At 29.9% G+C, this 18,666-nt stretch overlaps 4 protein-coding genes and 1 long non-coding RNA gene across 5 annotated transcripts; 4 read left to right on the top strand and 1 right to left on the bottom strand.

Moving 5' to 3' along the window:
• The first annotated feature begins 149 nt into the window (after positions 1-149).
• LOC106374627 lies at positions 150-1,476 on the top strand. Its single transcript, XR_007340166.1, has 3 exons — positions 150-555; positions 702-905; positions 1,167-1,476. It is a non-coding gene; the product is annotated as an uncharacterized LOC106374627 (long non-coding RNA).
• Positions 1,477-4,315: 2,839 nt separating this feature from the next.
• Positions 4,316-7,156, top strand: LOC125610156. Its single transcript, XM_048782084.1, has one exon. The coding sequence runs from the start codon at positions 6,526-6,528 to the stop codon at positions 7,054-7,056; it is 531 nt and encodes a 176-aa protein (XP_048638041.1). The 5' UTR covers positions 4,316-6,525; the 3' UTR covers positions 7,057-7,156.
• LOC106349723 lies at positions 5,088-6,065 on the top strand. Its single transcript, XM_013789696.2, has 2 exons — positions 5,088-5,513; positions 6,057-6,065. The coding sequence occupies exons 1-2, from the start codon at positions 5,088-5,090 to the stop codon at positions 6,063-6,065; spliced, it is 435 nt and encodes a 144-aa protein (XP_013645150.2).
• A 5,994-nt stretch (positions 7,157-13,150) lies between the features above and the next one.
• Positions 13,151-13,651, top strand: LOC106349722. The gene has a single exon (XM_013789695.2). The coding sequence runs from the start codon at positions 13,151-13,153 to the stop codon at positions 13,649-13,651; it is 501 nt and encodes a 166-aa protein (XP_013645149.2).
• A 433-nt stretch (positions 13,652-14,084) lies between these two features.
• On the bottom strand, positions 14,085-17,320 carry LOC106351181 (WAT1-related protein At1g09380). Its single transcript, XM_013790996.3, has 7 exons — positions 16,970-17,320; positions 15,842-15,904; positions 15,546-15,662; positions 15,205-15,457; positions 14,764-14,922; positions 14,525-14,676; positions 14,085-14,440 (listed from the first exon to the last, which is right to left on the bottom strand). The coding sequence occupies exons 1-7, from the start codon at positions 17,149-17,151 to the stop codon at positions 14,209-14,211; spliced, it is 1,158 nt and encodes a 385-aa protein (XP_013646450.2). The 5' UTR covers positions 17,152-17,320; the 3' UTR covers positions 14,085-14,208.
• Positions 17,321-18,666: the final 1,346 nt, after the last annotated feature.

The following is an 18,666-nucleotide window of genomic DNA, read 5'->3' on the forward strand; positions in this document are numbered from 1 at the left end:
CAATATTTCTTATTTTTTAGAGATATAAAAGAAACTAATGATACTACAATTAAAAATTTATAATTTTTAAAAATTATAGAAAATTTTAAAAATCGTTTTGGGTAATAATTATAATAAATAGAATTAAATAATATTTTAAAAGGGGAAATTTTACTTTTACACTTTGTTTGATACCATAATTCAACTTTACCATCACTCTAGAAACATTTTCATAAATACCTAAATCATTAATGGCCAAATGACTAAACTAACCTTTTTCAATTTATCTCTGATTTTTCCAATCTCGTCTTCTTCGTCAAGCTTCGGTGCCATCTTCATCGAGTCTCGCCGTCGCCGTATTCAAGAGGCGGCGCTGCTGCTCCTTCCTCCTGAACAGTGTTCTCTCTCCTCTTATCTCTCAGCTCCGATGAATCCTCCCTCCAGCTCCCGCGATGACGCGTCTTCAGCAAATCCCGATGGTGTCCTTCCTGCTTTCTTCTTCTGCACCGACGACTCAGACAGCTCAGCTCAACCATGGCGTTCACCTAAGTTTGAAGAATCCCTCAGTTGCACGTGGTAATTCTCTTGGTTTGATGTCTCCAGACCCTCCCGAACCACCAGATCCGCCGGATTTGGGATCTGTCATGGTGGAATCAAATCTTGTGACAGTCTCCTTTGAGTATGATCTTTCATCTTCTATGTATGGCCTTGATTTGCTTTAGGTTACGATGGGGATGGACTTGAGGGTTGTTCCGGCAGAGGAGTGGTGGGAAGAATGAGGGAGAGATTCTAGCCTCGATGGTGAAAGTGACCTAGGCCTTATGGTTACGGATTTTCTCGAGATGGGAGGTGGTGGAAGCGGTGGTGACCTAGGCCTTATGGTTACGGATTTTCCGGATCCTTCTTACCTTTCCGATAAGATTCAGGTACCTTAGGGTGATTTGGTTGGTTTTATTGGTGTTAGTATACGAATTGGGATCGTTTAGTTGATGAGGTTCCTTATGATCATGTTGAAGGGTAGAGGATAGCAAGGAAATGGTAGATTGGATAATATTTTGTAGTGCTTGGACATATGGTTTAGTATGATGCCTTTAGCTTGCTATAGATTGTTGGTTCTTGATTATTGAAGGAAATATCCAAATATATGCCTTATGATGCTGATTATAATGTTTTCCTTGCCATTTCAGAATAAACGTACAGCAAAGAACATCATTGATTTTGTCATCTGTACATAGTTGCTAATCACATTCCAATGGATAGCACTTGCCTAGAGAATTGTTTCCAGTGTGCTCTCTTCTGATGCTTATAATGTTCTTGCAACTTCACACCCCTTTGTGGCTGAGGATTTCCTCACAATTTCAAGGCTCATCAAAATGGTGTATGATCACCTTTGTAGCCAAGTTTCTTGCTGCTCTTTATGCCTTTATTACTGCAGCATGTTCGGGTAGCAGTTCACCGAGTGTCTCCTCTGATTCCCGTGGCTTCATCTCACCAATTAGCATTTTGTGATGTTTCAATTTTAAGTTGCTTAAGTGTTTTGTTTGCCTTTATCTGTGTTTATGTTATCTGCTTAGCCTTTGATGCAACAGTTTCCTTTTGTCATTTTGGCTGTGTTATTATGTTTGCTAAACAATGTCTCCATTGATAGAGCTTGAGTTTTATTTATAAAATTTGGTTTGATCAAAAAGAGAACGAGTATATCTGGAAAGCTTTCTAAATTTCTTATTAAAGTATAATTCATTTATAAGAGTTTATAAAGACAGTCTATAAGGATATGTATAAAATAACTTGAACTTAGTTTTCTACAAGGCTTTATAAGGATTATATAAATAATTTATAAATGTTTGTAAATCATTTATGAAAATTTATAAATCTTTATAAATACTTATAAAATATTTATAAGGGTTTATAAAATATTTATGAATATATATAAACTATTTATAAGGGTCTATAAATCATTTATTAAAACTTTTTATAAGGGTCTATAAATCATTTATAAGAATATTTATGGGATTATTAACTAGTTTTAAGGGATTATAATTCATTTATGAGAATGTATTAAAACTTTTTATAAGGGTCTATAAATCATTTATAAGAATATTTAAAATTGTTGAAAGAGAAAAAAAGAATATTTAAAATTATTTATAAGCGTTTATAAAATCAGTTACCAGGATTTGAAGAATTTCAAAAGGTAATTCATATATGAAGGCTCTTAAAACATTTTATAAAGGCTAATAAATCATTTATAAGGGTTTGTGAAATTTTTTTGCAAAATTATAAACTTGCTTATAAGAGATAATAAAACATCTATAAGAATATATATATAAATTATGGGTCTAAATGAGGAATATGGAATTAAAGGGAATATCATTTATGAACCATTTATAAATTTTATAATAGCTTATAAAACCTTGTATCAACCATCTATAAAGTTTATAAAACACATATAAATATTTATATAACTATTTATAAAGGTTTATAAAACTATTTAAAATGGTTTATAAAACTATTTACAAGAACTTATAAGCTACTTATAAGAGTTTATACATTTATTTATAAGTGTTTATAAATTAATTTACAAGTTTTATAAATCTATTTATAAGAGTTTATAAATCTATTTATAAGGGTTTATTCCAAAGATTATAAGAATTTAATAATCTTGATAACACAATTTATAAGAGTTTATAAATAAATTTATAAATCAGTTAGAAGAGTTTATAGATCATTTATAAATTCTTACAAAGATTATAAGTAAATCTTTATAAAAGTATTTATAAAGTTTCTCAATTTGCAGATGGCAAATCTTGTTGGTTATGTCATTGGACCATCACAGTAGGAACATCTTGATCAAACTGCTTTGTAGCTCCCATAAGTCTGGTTTTCAAGTCATCACAAACAGCTCTGTAGTGGCCAAATTTGTCATGTGAATAGCTCCCATCAGCGATCTCCATGTTCTGAAGGGTCTGCAGATCAGAGAGAGCCATCTTCAGCCCCGTGATATATTCCTGATCAACACTGTTAGCTCCCGTATATAGACAGCCGGTGATTGAAAATGGACGATTCTTTTGCCACTGTGATAACCAGCTAATGTCAGAAGTAAGACTAACTTCAGTTGCAATCACAACAATGTATTCTAGAATCATTGCAAGCTTCTTCCCTTACAAGATAGTTCTCGAAAACTGTCTCAGTTTTGGTAGAAATCAAACAGATCCTTTTTTGTTTTTTTGGTCAAAGAAATCAAACAGATCCTAAAGATTATTTCCACTACAATTCATCAACAGCTATTAGAAACAATGTTTTCAGGAATCATTGCAAGTTTCATTCATTGCAAGACAGCTATTAGAAACAATGTCTCAATCTCATTAGATCCAAACATCCTAAAGCCTAATTCTACTGCGATTCAACAAAAGTTTCAATTGCAGTCACTACAATGTCTCTGGCATCATTTCCATCTTCATTCATTACAAGGCAGATATAAGAAACGATCTCTCAATCTCGTAAGAATCGAAACATATCCTAAAGACTAATTACACTATTCGAAGAATGAAAGAATAAATCAAAGTCTGAACCATACATTTAGAGAGCCTCGCGGTCTTCTGAGACGTTTTGTGAATATGTATACTGATCTGAGAAGCCTTCTTGTTGAATTCAGATCTTGAAGATGCAGGTGGTGCCGTTTGGAGGATACATGATAACCTTCAGCTTGATGGACGGATGGGATCACTCTGATCTTCTTGAACGTTGGGAGAGTGAATGTAGCGAGACAAAAAAAAGAAAAAGAGAGAAAGAATGAACTTTTTTCGGTGAGAGACTGATAACGGAATCGTTCTTTGACTAAAGAGGTATGGTTTCAATAGATGTGAAGTCCTCTTCTTCCTCGCTAATCTCCATGACTATCGCTCTCTAAGTCTTGCTCAGAGTCTCACACAGTGTTGTCGAAGAAGCACCATTTTGACGGCTGTTTAAATAAAATTCTGGTTGTTATCTCGCCGAATTCGCTGGAGGTAACCAGAGTTCGCCGGGGATCGCCGAGTTCACGGTAGATCACCAAGTTTTTTGGAAATTGTGGAGTTCGCCGGAGATCGGCGAATCGTCGTGACAGAGATTAGGAAGAAAAATAGATCTAGGTTAAATCTATGAAATGAAGGGTATAATGGTACTTTAGCCATTAAAATTTTAATGGTAAATTTGAAAAGTGTAAAGTTGAAAAGTGGTATTATGAAAGTGGTATTAGTGGCAATTTCTCATTTTAAAATTTATATTATATTATTATATTATTGAATGTTATATTTAGATTTATTTTAATAATGATGTATGAGTAGTTAATTTATTTTAAATTTTTTACCAAAAGTATAAATTAACATTAAATGTAATTGTATATGTTACAATTAGTTATAAGTCATGTCATCATTTTTATTATAAGATGCCACATATTTTTTAGTGAAAGTAAATGTAAAGAAGACACATAAGCAATGTTTGTAAAAAGTTTAATTTGCTTGATCATCATTATATATATACGTCATTTCTTTTAATTATTATTACCAAAATAATATCGATTGTTGGAGAATAGTATCATCATCGTCATCATCATAATGTTGCTCTAAATATATACTATTTATTTCAGTTATTATTTAATCTAAACTATGGATAACTGTTACAAATTAAAATATGATCGGAGTTCCACATCATATTCTGAATTTCTTGATCCTTGTTATTTAAGTGGTATAAACCAAAGATATCTAATAAAGGATTATCATAGTAAATCAAACTATAAACTATGTTTAAAAGATTGTTTTCCTACAAACAGTTGAACCAGTAATTTTGGAACATTAATTAACAAACTAAGACATAAATCCTCAAGCTTACACAAGTATTTATACATCTTCATTTCTTGGACCTGATGAATGCAAAACTGTTTTCAGATTAAAAGAAATATGAAACTCCCGCGAGGCTTCATAACTATTCTTGCTCTTTATGTTTTTATCCATCACATGGAAGCACTCGAAGTCGGTGGTCCGACACAAGAACTGATCAATAGTATTTGCACTGAGACTGTAGATTATGAACTTTGCAAAGAAATCATTCACAAACATTTAGACACAAAAACAATGAATCTCTTCGATCTCACCCATCTCATATTCCGCATCGCTACTGAACACGCCAGTGATACATATGTTTTCATCGGTAACATCTTGCGTGAACATCCTGATCCTGAGGAGACGACTGGTCTCAACACTTGTCTAACGGCTTACACTGATGAAACCAGTACTTTCTTGAAAGTACGCCATGAGTTTTGCCAGGAAGATTACGAACGTATGATCATAGACATTTTATCCACAAGAAAGATATTGAAAAGATGCAGGACCGATTTTCAGATTCCTCTGAACAAGAAGAAGCTTTTAATAGAGAAGAGCAGGGTGATGAAAATCTTGATCAACATGTCTGCGGTTTCAGGGTATATGGTGAAAAATGGAAATGGTTATTTGCTTAGCTCAGTTGTTTCCGAGCCTTGCTTTTTCAATGATGTAGATCAAGTAAGTAATACATTAATAAGCAGTTTGTAACAGAAAAAAAAAAGAGAGTCCAATATAGTATTTGGAAAGATTTGGATTATCTTTGATTTTAATAAGTTTTAGATTATTTAGGTATATTAAAAAGAAATAAAACTTATTTAAAAACATAAAATTTGGATTTATATATTTTTATCAACAAACCACCATAAACCATAGCAAATCTCTTAAGATTCACTACTTCAATTATTTTAAATAAAATTAGATTTTATAGTAAAATTTAAAATCATTGATTCCATAACACATAGTTTTAGTATACCCACTAAAATGCATAGCATATATTTTCTATGTTTTTTGGTAAAATATTCTCTGATTTTTATTAACAAAAATGTTCTCTCATTTTTAGTAAACAATAATCGTTCCAAACAATATAAATTGTAAATGTTTGTTAATTTTCATCTCAAAACTCTTTACCAATGCATATAATGGTTTATTGGTTTTTATATTATAGTAAATAGTGTGTTGTCTTTTTAGTTTTTACTCTTTACTTTTTACTTGCTACTCCAGGACTCCTAATGTCTCTCCAATAAACAATAAGTTAAAGCTTCCAAAGTTAGATTCCATGCAAGACCGAACTTCAATCTGCAAACGTTTACGTAGTCAACCAAAATCTTCTTCAGTTAGGTCTTCTTTTGTGTGTTGTTTACAATATATCAAGACATTGACTTAATTTTCTTCTGGTACACTCTATGTATTGTTAAATTAATGTATGTACTTATTGATGGAGCGGCATTGACGTGATTTTACAGAAAATTAAGGTTATAAAACATGCAATCAGTTTTGAAAAATGACAAAACGCACATTTAAAAGCTAAACAAATGACCACACGGAATATATGCACCCACAAATTTTTCTTTTGACCATTGACTGAATCATTAATGAGTTCACTAATATGCCTAATTTTCAAAGATAAAGATGTCGCCGAGTTCATTCTCAAACGATCATAGAATCACAATTCACAAACCAAAAAAAACGAATGAAAATGTATCGCATTCTATTGGTACTTTTGGCGATTACACTCGTTTGCTCTGTCGCAGAAGCTCTTCTCGATAAGAATACTCAACAAAGAGTCGACGCAATCTGCAAACAGACAATAGACAACAAATTTTGCAAGGGGATCTTTGCCAAGAAGCTGGTTACGTCTTCCCCAAGCAACACAGATCTCATGAACGTGACAGTGACAGAAGGTGAAAGAAACTCGGCCAAGACGTATTTCTTCATCAGCACACTCCTTAGAGATGCTGGAGACGAGAGGTCCGGTCTGCAAAAGTGTGCGGATGCTTACGCTATTGTGAACATTGCGTTCACGGATGCTGTATCGTTCTTTAATAAAGGACTATACGGTGAGATACTCAAACTCACGGGTAAACTTTCCAAGGGTGTTGGTATATGTAAGACAGATTTTAATGTGCCCGGTTATCATATCAATCCGATGGTTGAGAAAAACAGAGAAACAAAGGTCTTAGTGGCGATGGAAGAGATCATTGGTCATATGGTTTCTTCCTAATTTGATTGTTGAAGCTTTGATAGTATAAACAAATGTTTTCAGAAATATTATAAATAATGTATTGTGAAGCTTCTTAATTACAAATATCTACTCGCATACATGTTCATAATTTGATAAATGAGAGTAAAATACACTAGTATTTAATTTGCCACAAGTGATATATGTTATTTTTGTGATTTTGTCCACGCCCGTTCCACACTTAGCCTGCAGATTTCACCATCGGTCGAAGGTCGATGTGTTAATTTTTAGGTAATTGGAACATTTATTTATTGATCCTTTATTATTTTTCTCCGTGATGTTTACTCGCACGGTATCATTTGATTCATAGTTTTTGACATAAGTGATTTACCTTGGTCTGAGAAATGCTTTGCTGCAAAAAAAAAAACATATGGATATCTAATTTAGTTGACTCATTATAATTCACTTGAAATTTCAGATTTAATATATCCACTAAAAACATAGCTTCGTTTTCTCAGTTTTTCTAATAAATAATAATTGTTCCAAAAATATAAATTAGAAGTTATAAATTATAAAGGTTTATTAGTTTTCATTGTAAGTCTATTTACCAATGTGTATTATGGTTTTTCATTATATGTTTGACTAAAAGTTCTTAAAATTATATAGTACTAGATATGGACCCGTGTTTGATGTTTTAAGTTTACGAAAAACATAAAAAGAATGAAAAATATTTTTCACATTAGTTTTTGAATTTTTTTAGTATATACTGGTGTAAGACTTATTTTAGTATAATAATCAATTTTCTTACATAAATTTTGATTAGTATTTCTACTTCAATAATGGTGTTTTAAAATAGTCTATTAATTCTTTTATTTTTTCTATAAATAGTTCACTTTAATTTAATTTTTAATATTATAGTTGATTGAAACATATAGAATTGATGAAAACTATCTATATTATTTATATTGTGTGAGAAAATTCAAAAAAAAAATCAAAATCTTATATATTAAAACAGAAGTCACAACCTTGATTCATGTGTGATTTTTTAAAAAATGGACCTAATGGACCTATTCATAGAAATCCATACTATATTTTAATTCAGACTAATAATAACTATAATTTTTAAAATATTTTAATCATAGTATCTTTTGATATCTTTTCATTTTAAATACAAATATATTTATTTTAAAATTCTAACAAATCTGTTTAAAAAGATTTTTACAAGATCTTCATTTTTTAAATTATATTTAAATATTTTCACTAATTTCGAAATTAGTTTAAAATATTATTATACATTAATATATTCAGTTATACAAAATGAAAAATAAAAAAAAATCTATAATATTTTAGTTATTATATATTCATAATCAATCATATTAAATTAAAATTATTATATTGAGCTAAATATAATAAAATTGTATTAAATTTATATACTTATATATTTTATTTTCGTAATTATAAAATATTTATGTTCAAAAATAAAATCTAATATGTTGGTAAGATGGATTAACATTATCAAACTATATAATACATGTATAAAAATTAACATGTATTTCTTTAAAGTTAATAATATAAAATCTTTGTAACTACTTTAATCATAATATATTTTCATTTTAAATATAATATATATTTATATATTATATTTTAAAAATTCTAATAAATCTGTGTATTATTTAAACAATACTAAATGTATTTTAAGTTATCGTTTAGAAATTAAAATAAATAAATTATATCCTATTTTATCTACTTTTATAGTCATGATCATGTTAAAATATAATTATTATACTAAAATAAATATGATAAAATTATATTCAATTGATAAATTTATAAATTTTATTTTCATAAATATAAACTATTTATTTAAAATATAATATGATGATAGAACGGTTTAAAATTAACAAACTATATAATACATGTCTAAAAATTAACATATCTTACACTTTTATATATACAATAATAAATTATCTAAAATGAATAAGCATAAAAATATTGGTAAAAAGAAATCCAGTTTCGAAATACGGGTCAGAATTTAACATAAATTAAATACAAAATATTTTTAAATATATTTTCTCATGAATATATTAATTTCCTTAATAACTAAATGCAAATACAATAAGATAAATATATAATAAGAAGTGGCAAATACATAAGGTTTAAACAATTAATTAATTATAACATGTAAATTATAAAATTATTGCATTTGAAATAGTTATATAAATATTTAAGTATATGATTAAGGAAAAATGATTGCTGACTACATGAAGTATCGACCATCACATGGCTAACCATGCAAAGTATACTAATGTATACGTAGCTACACGAAGTATATGTTATGCATGATAACATCCCTCAACTTAATGATTTTATGTAATTAACATCACAAGTTTAATTTCATTCATCCAAAAAGTGATGTAGATATCAGAGACTGTTAAATACCTCGTTTCATCAATTAAAATATGACCAACCCGACTGTAATTTAACTGAAATTATATTTTAACCCACATTTTAAGAAGGTAACAATTTTTTATAAATATCTAATGTACAAAATCAATATATTTTAACGTTTTTTGATATGTAGTGTTTTAACATTTCTATTTTGGTGTATTAGAATACTACTATATAATTATATTTTTTATATTTATATTAAATATGTAAGTTATATAAGATATTATGTAATTTTGTTTTTTAAAATTATTTTAATATGTTTTCTTATGAACTTTTCATAAAATTTATGTAATTCGTTTGATGAATTGTGTGATATATACTTATTTTTAAAATTTTAATTAGAAAATATATTTGACGTCAATTTATTGACTCTAACATTTTGTTTGCTCGAAACTTATTTGATGTCAATTTAAATCAAACATAATCTCACATATATAATTATTATATATGTACTTTTAATAATAAAATAATCTAAGAATAAGTATATAATATGAAAGTTTTAATAAGTTTAAATGAATGCAATTTAATATAAACAAAATAATGCATTAATTTAATTATGGATGAATTTAATTAATTGTATATCAAACAAATAAGATGTTGGAGTAAGTAAATTGATATCAAACAACTTTTATAATAAAAATTGATCAAATAAATATATATCACACAACTATTCAAAATAATTACACATATTTAATTAAAAATTAATAACAAAACAGATTAAATAATAAAAATAAAAATTAAATAATATCTTGTATAACTTTTGTATCTAATATAAATAAACTAATACAACTATATAGTTTTCAAATACACTAAAATAAAAATTTCAAAACACTACTTATCAAAATTTTATAAAACATATTGAGTTAATAAATTATATTTTGTTAAAAATATTCTCACGCTTTTAAAAAGCGGAACAAAACCTAATTTTTGTTTAATTACCGTTAGGTACACCATATTTTAATTGAGAAAATGGGAGACTTAAACGGTCTTTGACATCCATATCACTTTTTGGATTAATGAAATTAAAGTCGTGATGTTAACCACATAACATCATTAAGTTGAGGGATGTTGTTATGCATAACATATACTTCGTGTAGTCTAGTATACATTAATTTAGTTTGCATGGTTAGCCATGTGATGGTCAATACTTCATGTAGTCAGCAATCATTTTTCCTATGATTAACATTAAAAATATATACCACTTATGTTCTAAAAAAATAATTTATGTATACAAAAGTGAAAACAAACACCCGTGCGGTTGCACGGGTCAAAATCTAGTTAATGTTAAACGACATTAATACTTTCAAGATTTTACACATGACATGCTATCAATAACAAGATCTCACTCAAGCAAAATAATGTTGGCTTCAAATAATGGTGAGGTTAAAGGGTATGAGACTGCAATTTGGGTAAACAAAGATATAGGTCGCTGCAAAGATCCGCTCTGGTGCTCTACTCGCCCAAATGATCACTTTCCCACTCCTTTTTGATCCCAAATACCTTCAAATACCTCCAAGAACTCCAATGGATAGTTCACATCTAATATATACTTATGCAATGCAAAAGGGACCTAAAAATGCTTCAATTCTATTCTAAATGATCAAAATGTATAGGAATGAATGATCAAAACAATGTAAATATGCAAGATATAAGACACCAATCAATATGTATTATTGATATTCAGCTAAATATCAAATATATTGCTTGATAAACATCAAATTTGTTTTCCGCTATACCCTACCTTTAGCATCAATAGTGTGACTATAACCTCTTTCTATATATCATATATTTTTGATTTTTTTTATATACAATATTTTGTAGAATACTATTGTCAATATGTTTTGTGTCTACTTTAAGAATTCTAAAGTCATGCGGTTGTAGTGACTCTTTGATAGTGAAGCGTACAATTGTCCATGAGAGACCATATTGCATCTGTTGGTGTGAGATTTATTTTAGGAATAAGAATCTGTTGATTATTGATCTCGATTAGGATTTTTCTGCTTCAATAATCATGTTGTCTAGGCTAGTTATTAGTTAAATTTTTCCATTGCAAATCTTTTCGATGATTTAAATTCCTTAATAACATGACTGGAACATCTATTTTGAGATCAAGTTAGTGATTTGGAATCCCTGAAAAAATTAACATATTTAAAATCTGTAGGATACATAATATTCTGATTTATAACTTATTCTTTGTCGTTACCAATACTATCAGAACTCAAATGTTCCTTTTGCTCACCGTCTAAGCAAATTAACATATAGTTATCCACTTTACCAACCGTTTCATTCCTTATTCGTTGGTGTAAGCATTGTTTTTTTGATGAGATAATTCTTGTCTTCAAAAGTAAATTTGAAAATCTTGATTTATAGACATTGTAATGCATTCAACAGGAGCTGCATTCTTTTGCAAGAGCAATTTGTTGTCTATCTAAGAAGGTAAATTATGTGAACATCAGTTTAGATGTGTTTAGATGAAAGGACATGCAGAAAAACTCACCTAAATAGAAAAGTCGATTATTCATAAATAATTTGACATTAACTTAACTACAACAATATAACCAATTTATATTGTCGATAAGAACAAACACATATAAGCATAATAGTCACATTAACTTTTGTACAGCAGCATAACTGCATAACATCTATTTGACTATATGTACAAACGCCAAAGTATAATTGTGACAATAACTAACGTACATCATCATTACAATTATGACAAAAAAAAATCAACATCAGTTTAAGAAGAAACAAAAACATGTGAAGATCAGGAAACCTAGTTATTTCAATCATATTTTACAATGCTAAAAAAAAAATCATAGTTTACAATTATTTTTTCTTTAGGATTTTAGAAAAAGGAAATTAATATTAAATAAATTATTTTACAAATCTTTTTTTTTTTGTTTAGGATTTGTAAAAAGGAAATTTTCTAGAAACAGCTACTATTAAATAATTTTTGAAATTAATACTTACTATTAAATATTTTTTTTAATTTGTTTTTATTATCTTAACATATATATTTAATCATGAGAGATTTCAACACATGTCGATATATTAAAAGGAAACCCACTATCATATAATTATTTGCTTAAGATTTTTAAAAAGAAAATTTATTATTAAATAATATTTACAGTTACTTTTTTACAAATTGTTTTTTTTTTGTTATTATCTAATTATATATATTTTTAATTAGGAGATAGTTTAACACATGTCACAATCTTGAATATATATTTGCTACATATCACAATCGTGTTAATTAGTAACTTTGAAAACCAAGCTTTATATAATAAATATATATATATATTTCTCTTAACCTTTTAATTGTTACTCCTTTATTCCTACTTATCTTGTAGAGGTCCACACCTCTGTGGATAAACAATCCGTAAAAGCTTGCCAAAGTTAGATTCCATGCAACTCCTTAAACTTCAGTCTATCAAACATTTACGTAGTCAAACAAAATCTTCTTCAGTCTGGTATGCTTCCATATATCACATTGACTATAACTGAAGAAGATTTCGATATCTTTATACTCGCACAAAACTTAGCTAATATACACCCATGAAAAAATCGTTTGACTATTGACTAATTTATTAAGATGCTTAATTTTCAAATATAAAGATATCATCGGAATCATTCTCAAACCACCACCGACTCGCAACTCGCAACTCACAAACCGAAAAAAAAACGAATAAAAATGTATCGCATTCTTTTTATATTTTTGGCGATTACACTCGTTTGCTCCATCGCAGAAGCGAACACTCAACAAACAGTCGACGCAATCTGCAAACAGACAATAGACATCAAATTCTGCAATGGGATCCTTGCCAAAGCTACTTCCCCAAGCATGAAAGATCTCTTGAAAGTGACAGTGACAGAAGCTGAAAGAATATCGGCTGACACAGATTCCTTCATCGTCACGATCATTACAAAAGTTGGAAGCGGGCCCGGTCTACAAAAGTGTGCTGAAGCGTACGCTCGTGTGAACGCATCGTTCACGAATGCTGTATCTCTCTTTAACGATGAACGTTACGCTGAGATCAACGGACTCATGGATGAGGTTTCATATGGTGTTGGTATATGTAAGACAGATTTTAATGTGCCCGGTTATAATATCAATCCGATGATTGAGAAAAACAGAGAGACAAATGTTTTAGCGGCCATGGAAAAAATCATTAGTCGTATGGTTCCTTCATAATATGATTGTTGAAGTTTTGATAATATAAGCAATTTTTTTTCAGATATATTATAATGTATTCAGAAGCTTCTTTATTGCAAATCTCTACTCACATACATGTTCAACATTCGATATTTGTACCCCCTGTTTGTACCTCCTCATCGTCTTGCTAGTTGGTTTCCACGCTCGTTCACTTCATTCCTAGGTTCCACTACCGATGGTTAGTGCGTTAATTTTTAGGATTCTAAAATCTTTATTAATGTATAATTAGTACATAATTTTTTTCTTTGGATTTGTTGAATACACGGTATCACAAATCATTATCGATATTTATAAATGGTTTATAGTTTTTGCCACAAGTGTTTATCTTATTTTTGAGATTTTTTTGTAAAGATTTATTCTTTTATTTTTGGTCGATGATTTTATCTTATTTTATTTGTTTTTATAGATCTTATCATCAAATTCAAAATCAACCAGTAAAGTAACTTAAATATGCTTTATAACAAAAAAAAAGGCATGGATATCCAGTTTAGTTGACTTAATAGCTCATACTTATATGACAAAGAAGCATCAACATTTTAAGGCGATACAAGTCTCGTGGCACCGTTGCCACTACCTGATGCTGCTGCTGCTCCTCCTCCTACCGCAGGCAATCTCGATTCAATATCTTCGTTAACAACACTTTTGACTTTCTGTTCTTGTTTCACCTTCTTTTGGTTCTCTTCTTCGTCTTGATTCTCATTCATCTCTCTGTCTTTCCCCCACAAAACGCCATACAGCCCAATAACCACAAGTGCTGATCCCATAAACCTAATACACATACATCATCCAAATCATCATCATCCGGTTTTATATATATTAATGTTTATAAAGAGAGAGAGCATAGACACATACGTGCCGGTGTAGAGTTTCTCTTCAAGAAGAGTCCAGCTGAAAACGGCTACAACTACGAGCAGTAATGGGCTGAAGACAGAGACGTAGAGAGGACCTTTTATCTGTATCGCCCATGACATTAAGCAGAACGCTAACGCAGACGCCACCACTCCCTGCGTTTAAAATTAAATATCAAATACATTTACTTAATTAAGATTGTTATCTAACTATCTAAGCATAGTATACGTAAATGGACTTACGGCGTAAAGGGCGGAGATGAGGCGGAGAGGAGAGCTGAGAGACCAATCAGCGAGTTTGTGATCAGAGATCAAAGCGATGCCTCCACATTCGATACTTCCCATCAAACACATTAGAAGTGTGCTCGTGTATGGTGCTGCAAATGTTTCACTCATTTTCGTCTGTAACAAAAAATAAAATTATTCAACCATAATAATCTATATACATTATGATACGTACGCGTTTTAATTTTGACTAGCCTCAACTCATTAAGTTCTACTCAGTTTAATTTTTCAAAAATTTAAAAGATAACTGAAACAAAAAAAAGGTATACAAAAAATAATATAGTGATTCTTAACAAAGAAAGAAAAAGCTTGGCATTAGCCAAATTTAAAATTAGTTCGATTTTAGGTATCTGCTATTTCAGTTGGGTTCAGGTTGTTTTTCCAGATTGAATAAATTACCTGAATAATGAACCAAACGGCCCAAGAAACGGCAGCAGCCATGATCATGAAAGGCCCCAATAAGAAGTTAGAACCATTGGAATCAGAACCATGGTTAGTGATGTTTTGAGCATATGCCCAATGGATCTTGGACTCTCCGATGCCAATGGTGTGACCATGGTAGAAGGAGAGAACCATGGCTCCGGCCACACATACTACTGTCCCTATCACTTTGGCTTGTCCTGATGCCTTCCTAATCCCTACAGCTTCTTGTCTGAAAATGTTGTTTTGAGTTATAAGAAAAAGTTGCCACTAACGAGTTTAGTATATGATGGACACTTGATTAAGGATATATAGATAACCTGAAGATTGCGGCGAGTAGGAAAGTGACCGCCGGCAAGAGGTTAGTTAAGGCACAAGCAATGGTGGGAGATGAATTTTGAAGTCCTATGAAGTAGAGCACTTGGTTACCGGTCACACTGCGAAGAAAATCAAGATAAACCGTGTTATAAGAACTCTGTTTTCTTAAAATATTGTTTGTTCTGCTAAGTGCTAACTGGTAAGAAGTTATTGAATGTGCTTGTTTAAAATAAGTACTAATAATATAGTTTTCAAAATGAGATTGATGTTGGCAGGCAAAGTGTATATATGTAAATACCCGGTGATAGAGCAGAAGAAGATTTGGACAAGAACCCTTAGTGTGATCTTCGGTCTTGTCTTACTGCACACAAGAAACCATGTACGAAATTTATGTTTTCATTAGTTAATATTCATTATCAATTAATTCGTCTAACATCGAATGTGATAATGAAAACAATGTTTACTCATCGCAATCAGGGTTAAGGGGTTTAAATCAAATTCACATCTTAATTCTAGAACTAATGCTTTGTTTATCTGTTTGTGCTTTCCGTTTAAGAAAGAAACGTGACGCATGGACTGCGTGAGAGTGCGTCACATTTCTCATTTGTTCTCTCGAGAACCGGAAACTATGATGATGTAATTACGTACAATCTCGACAAAATGGCTATGATTGACGATTCTAGATGGCCGGAGACACTTAAAATAACGGCAAATAGTTAGTCATTAACAAATCTAAAGCTTACCATAATACTATGCATATATAGGTTAATCTCCGGAAAATAAAACGATGCCGTGCTAATCTCCTTTTCTTAATTATTATTTAATCAATGGAAATTAATTAGTTTGCCAACTCATTTTAAATGTTGAAAATTAATTAGCTAAAATCCATTCAAACTAACAATATTATTAATTAACTTATTGGAGTAACCTTAAAAGTCTTTGACCAGACAAAAATCTTAAATGTAAGCGATATTTCATGTTAATTAATTAAAACTAGTATTTGTTAAACTTTCGAAAGTAATTAGTTTGGTTGATGCAAGAAAAACGAAGAGGGAAAATCGTTCTACAATCGTTATCAGTTGGACGTAAGACGAACCAGATGTTAACTTCAACCAAAACAAATACTAGAAGAAAATTTTAACTATTGAAGTTGCCAACGAAAGTTTAGTTCTATTGCTGATCTTCTTAAAACATAGACTCAATAAGCATGTAAGAAACCTTAATTAATTTGAAGCTCATAAAACTAATAAAACTAAACTTATATTTACAACAATGTTGTCCAAAGAAACAATATGAATTCAACATTTCATGAATGCAATTTTGTTAATCATATAATAATGCATGTCCAAAATCGTTCGTTGACTAAGTCATATGTTTTTTTTTGTAACAAACTGAGTCATATGTTTAGATTCTAATTAGTACGTACCGTTCAAGGAAAAATGCGACGGGAAAGGTGGCGATAGTGGCAAAGATTTGGCGGTAAGCGACAAGAATGAGAGGCTTCATGCCGGATTCCATAGCCATCTTCGACGTTATGTTCATGCCTGCGTAGCCGATTTGCACCAACACCATAGCCAAGGACGGCAACAAGTCTCTCGATTTAACCATCTTCTCTTTTAATATATTCTTCAAAAAATTATGTTTATACTCTATATTTTTTTCTCTTACTATTACTAGTCAATAATTATAGTTCGAGAAACCAAGTTAAGAAAAAGAGAGAGAGAGAGGTGGGTTCTTTAGAGCATTTAATTATTAGTTCCCACAAATATATCTTTCTTTCCATTCGACCTTTATATTTATAGTCGCAAATGTATACATATGTGAATTAAATGTATATATACAAATATACATACAAACAAAACTATATATTACGAGAGAGATGTTTTAAACAGAAAGGTGAGAAACGGTTCGAGAATGAAGTTTACTTGCAACACATGTGCTCTCTTTTAGGGCATAGGACACACGAAACAACGGGTGATTTTGTATCATTTGATATTTATGGCACTTTATTTAACTTTTCTTCTTGTTGATTACTAAAATATCCCAAATTGGCGTTTTCTCAAAAAATAACTGAAAATTAATTGTCTTTCTGAACTATTTTTCGGTTTCCGTTTTATTCATGGGTTTAGGTGGAGCTTGTGAATGAATGGAAGTAGCACGCATGCATGAATGTCTTTCTCAAGCTTCAAGCAACCAATTTGCCTTTGAAAAAAAAAACACGTTTCTGTAATATTGAATCAAGGGTTTGGTTTATCGCTTGATTAACCAAACTGGTTGAATTATTAAAATTAGTATCATGGGTATTTTTAAACCATAAATTCAGAAAGCTGATTGGATTATTTAAATTACAAATATAACTGTGATTATTTGTAAAATTCCAAAAGAAAGAAAAGTAAAATTCATAATTCATAATCACTGAAATTGTATAAATAAAGATCTCATATATGTAGTTAGGGTATTTATTTGAATTTAAAAGTTCTTGTAGAGACTAAAATAACACTTTTAGAATAGAGAAATATAGGTTGTCAAAAAAAAAATAGAGAGAGATATTGGGTTGAATTCTACCTATAACATTCTAATTTCAATAAAAAAAATTAAAATGGATTGAAGATGGTCTAAAAATATTTTAATAATTTATTATTAGTCAGTAACAAAGAAAAAATTCAGCAACTGCCAAATAATCATAAAAATTAACTTTCTTATGTTTTAATAAATATAAAGAAAAATAACATTGATCCGGGCCAAAAAGATGTATTACAACATATGCATACAAAAAGAAAAAAAAACATATACTAAAATTGTATGTTGTTAAATTCAAGAAAAGTTAACGGTGATTCAGAGTCAGCTGGATAATTGAGTGGTTTATACGAAATGCTTTCTACATTGAGGAGGATTATATATGATTAGTGCTCCATTTGCATGAGTCATACAAGCTAGCGATGACGTCCAAATGATTTTTCGTGCCTCTTTGTTGGCTTCCAATGTAAATTTATTCGATCTCATCTTTTCGTTATTACGTAAAATAGAAACTTTCCGTTTTTTTATTTGGATAATATGAATGCATATGCATATTTACGTAATGATTAGCATCTCTATGCATAGCGTCAAATACGGTTCATTCTA

Source organism: Brassica napus, chromosome A6, assembly GCF_020379485.1.
Source record: "Brassica napus cultivar Da-Ae chromosome A6, Da-Ae, whole genome shotgun sequence".
Taxonomy (NCBI): domain Eukaryota; kingdom Viridiplantae; phylum Streptophyta; class Magnoliopsida; order Brassicales; family Brassicaceae; genus Brassica; species Brassica napus.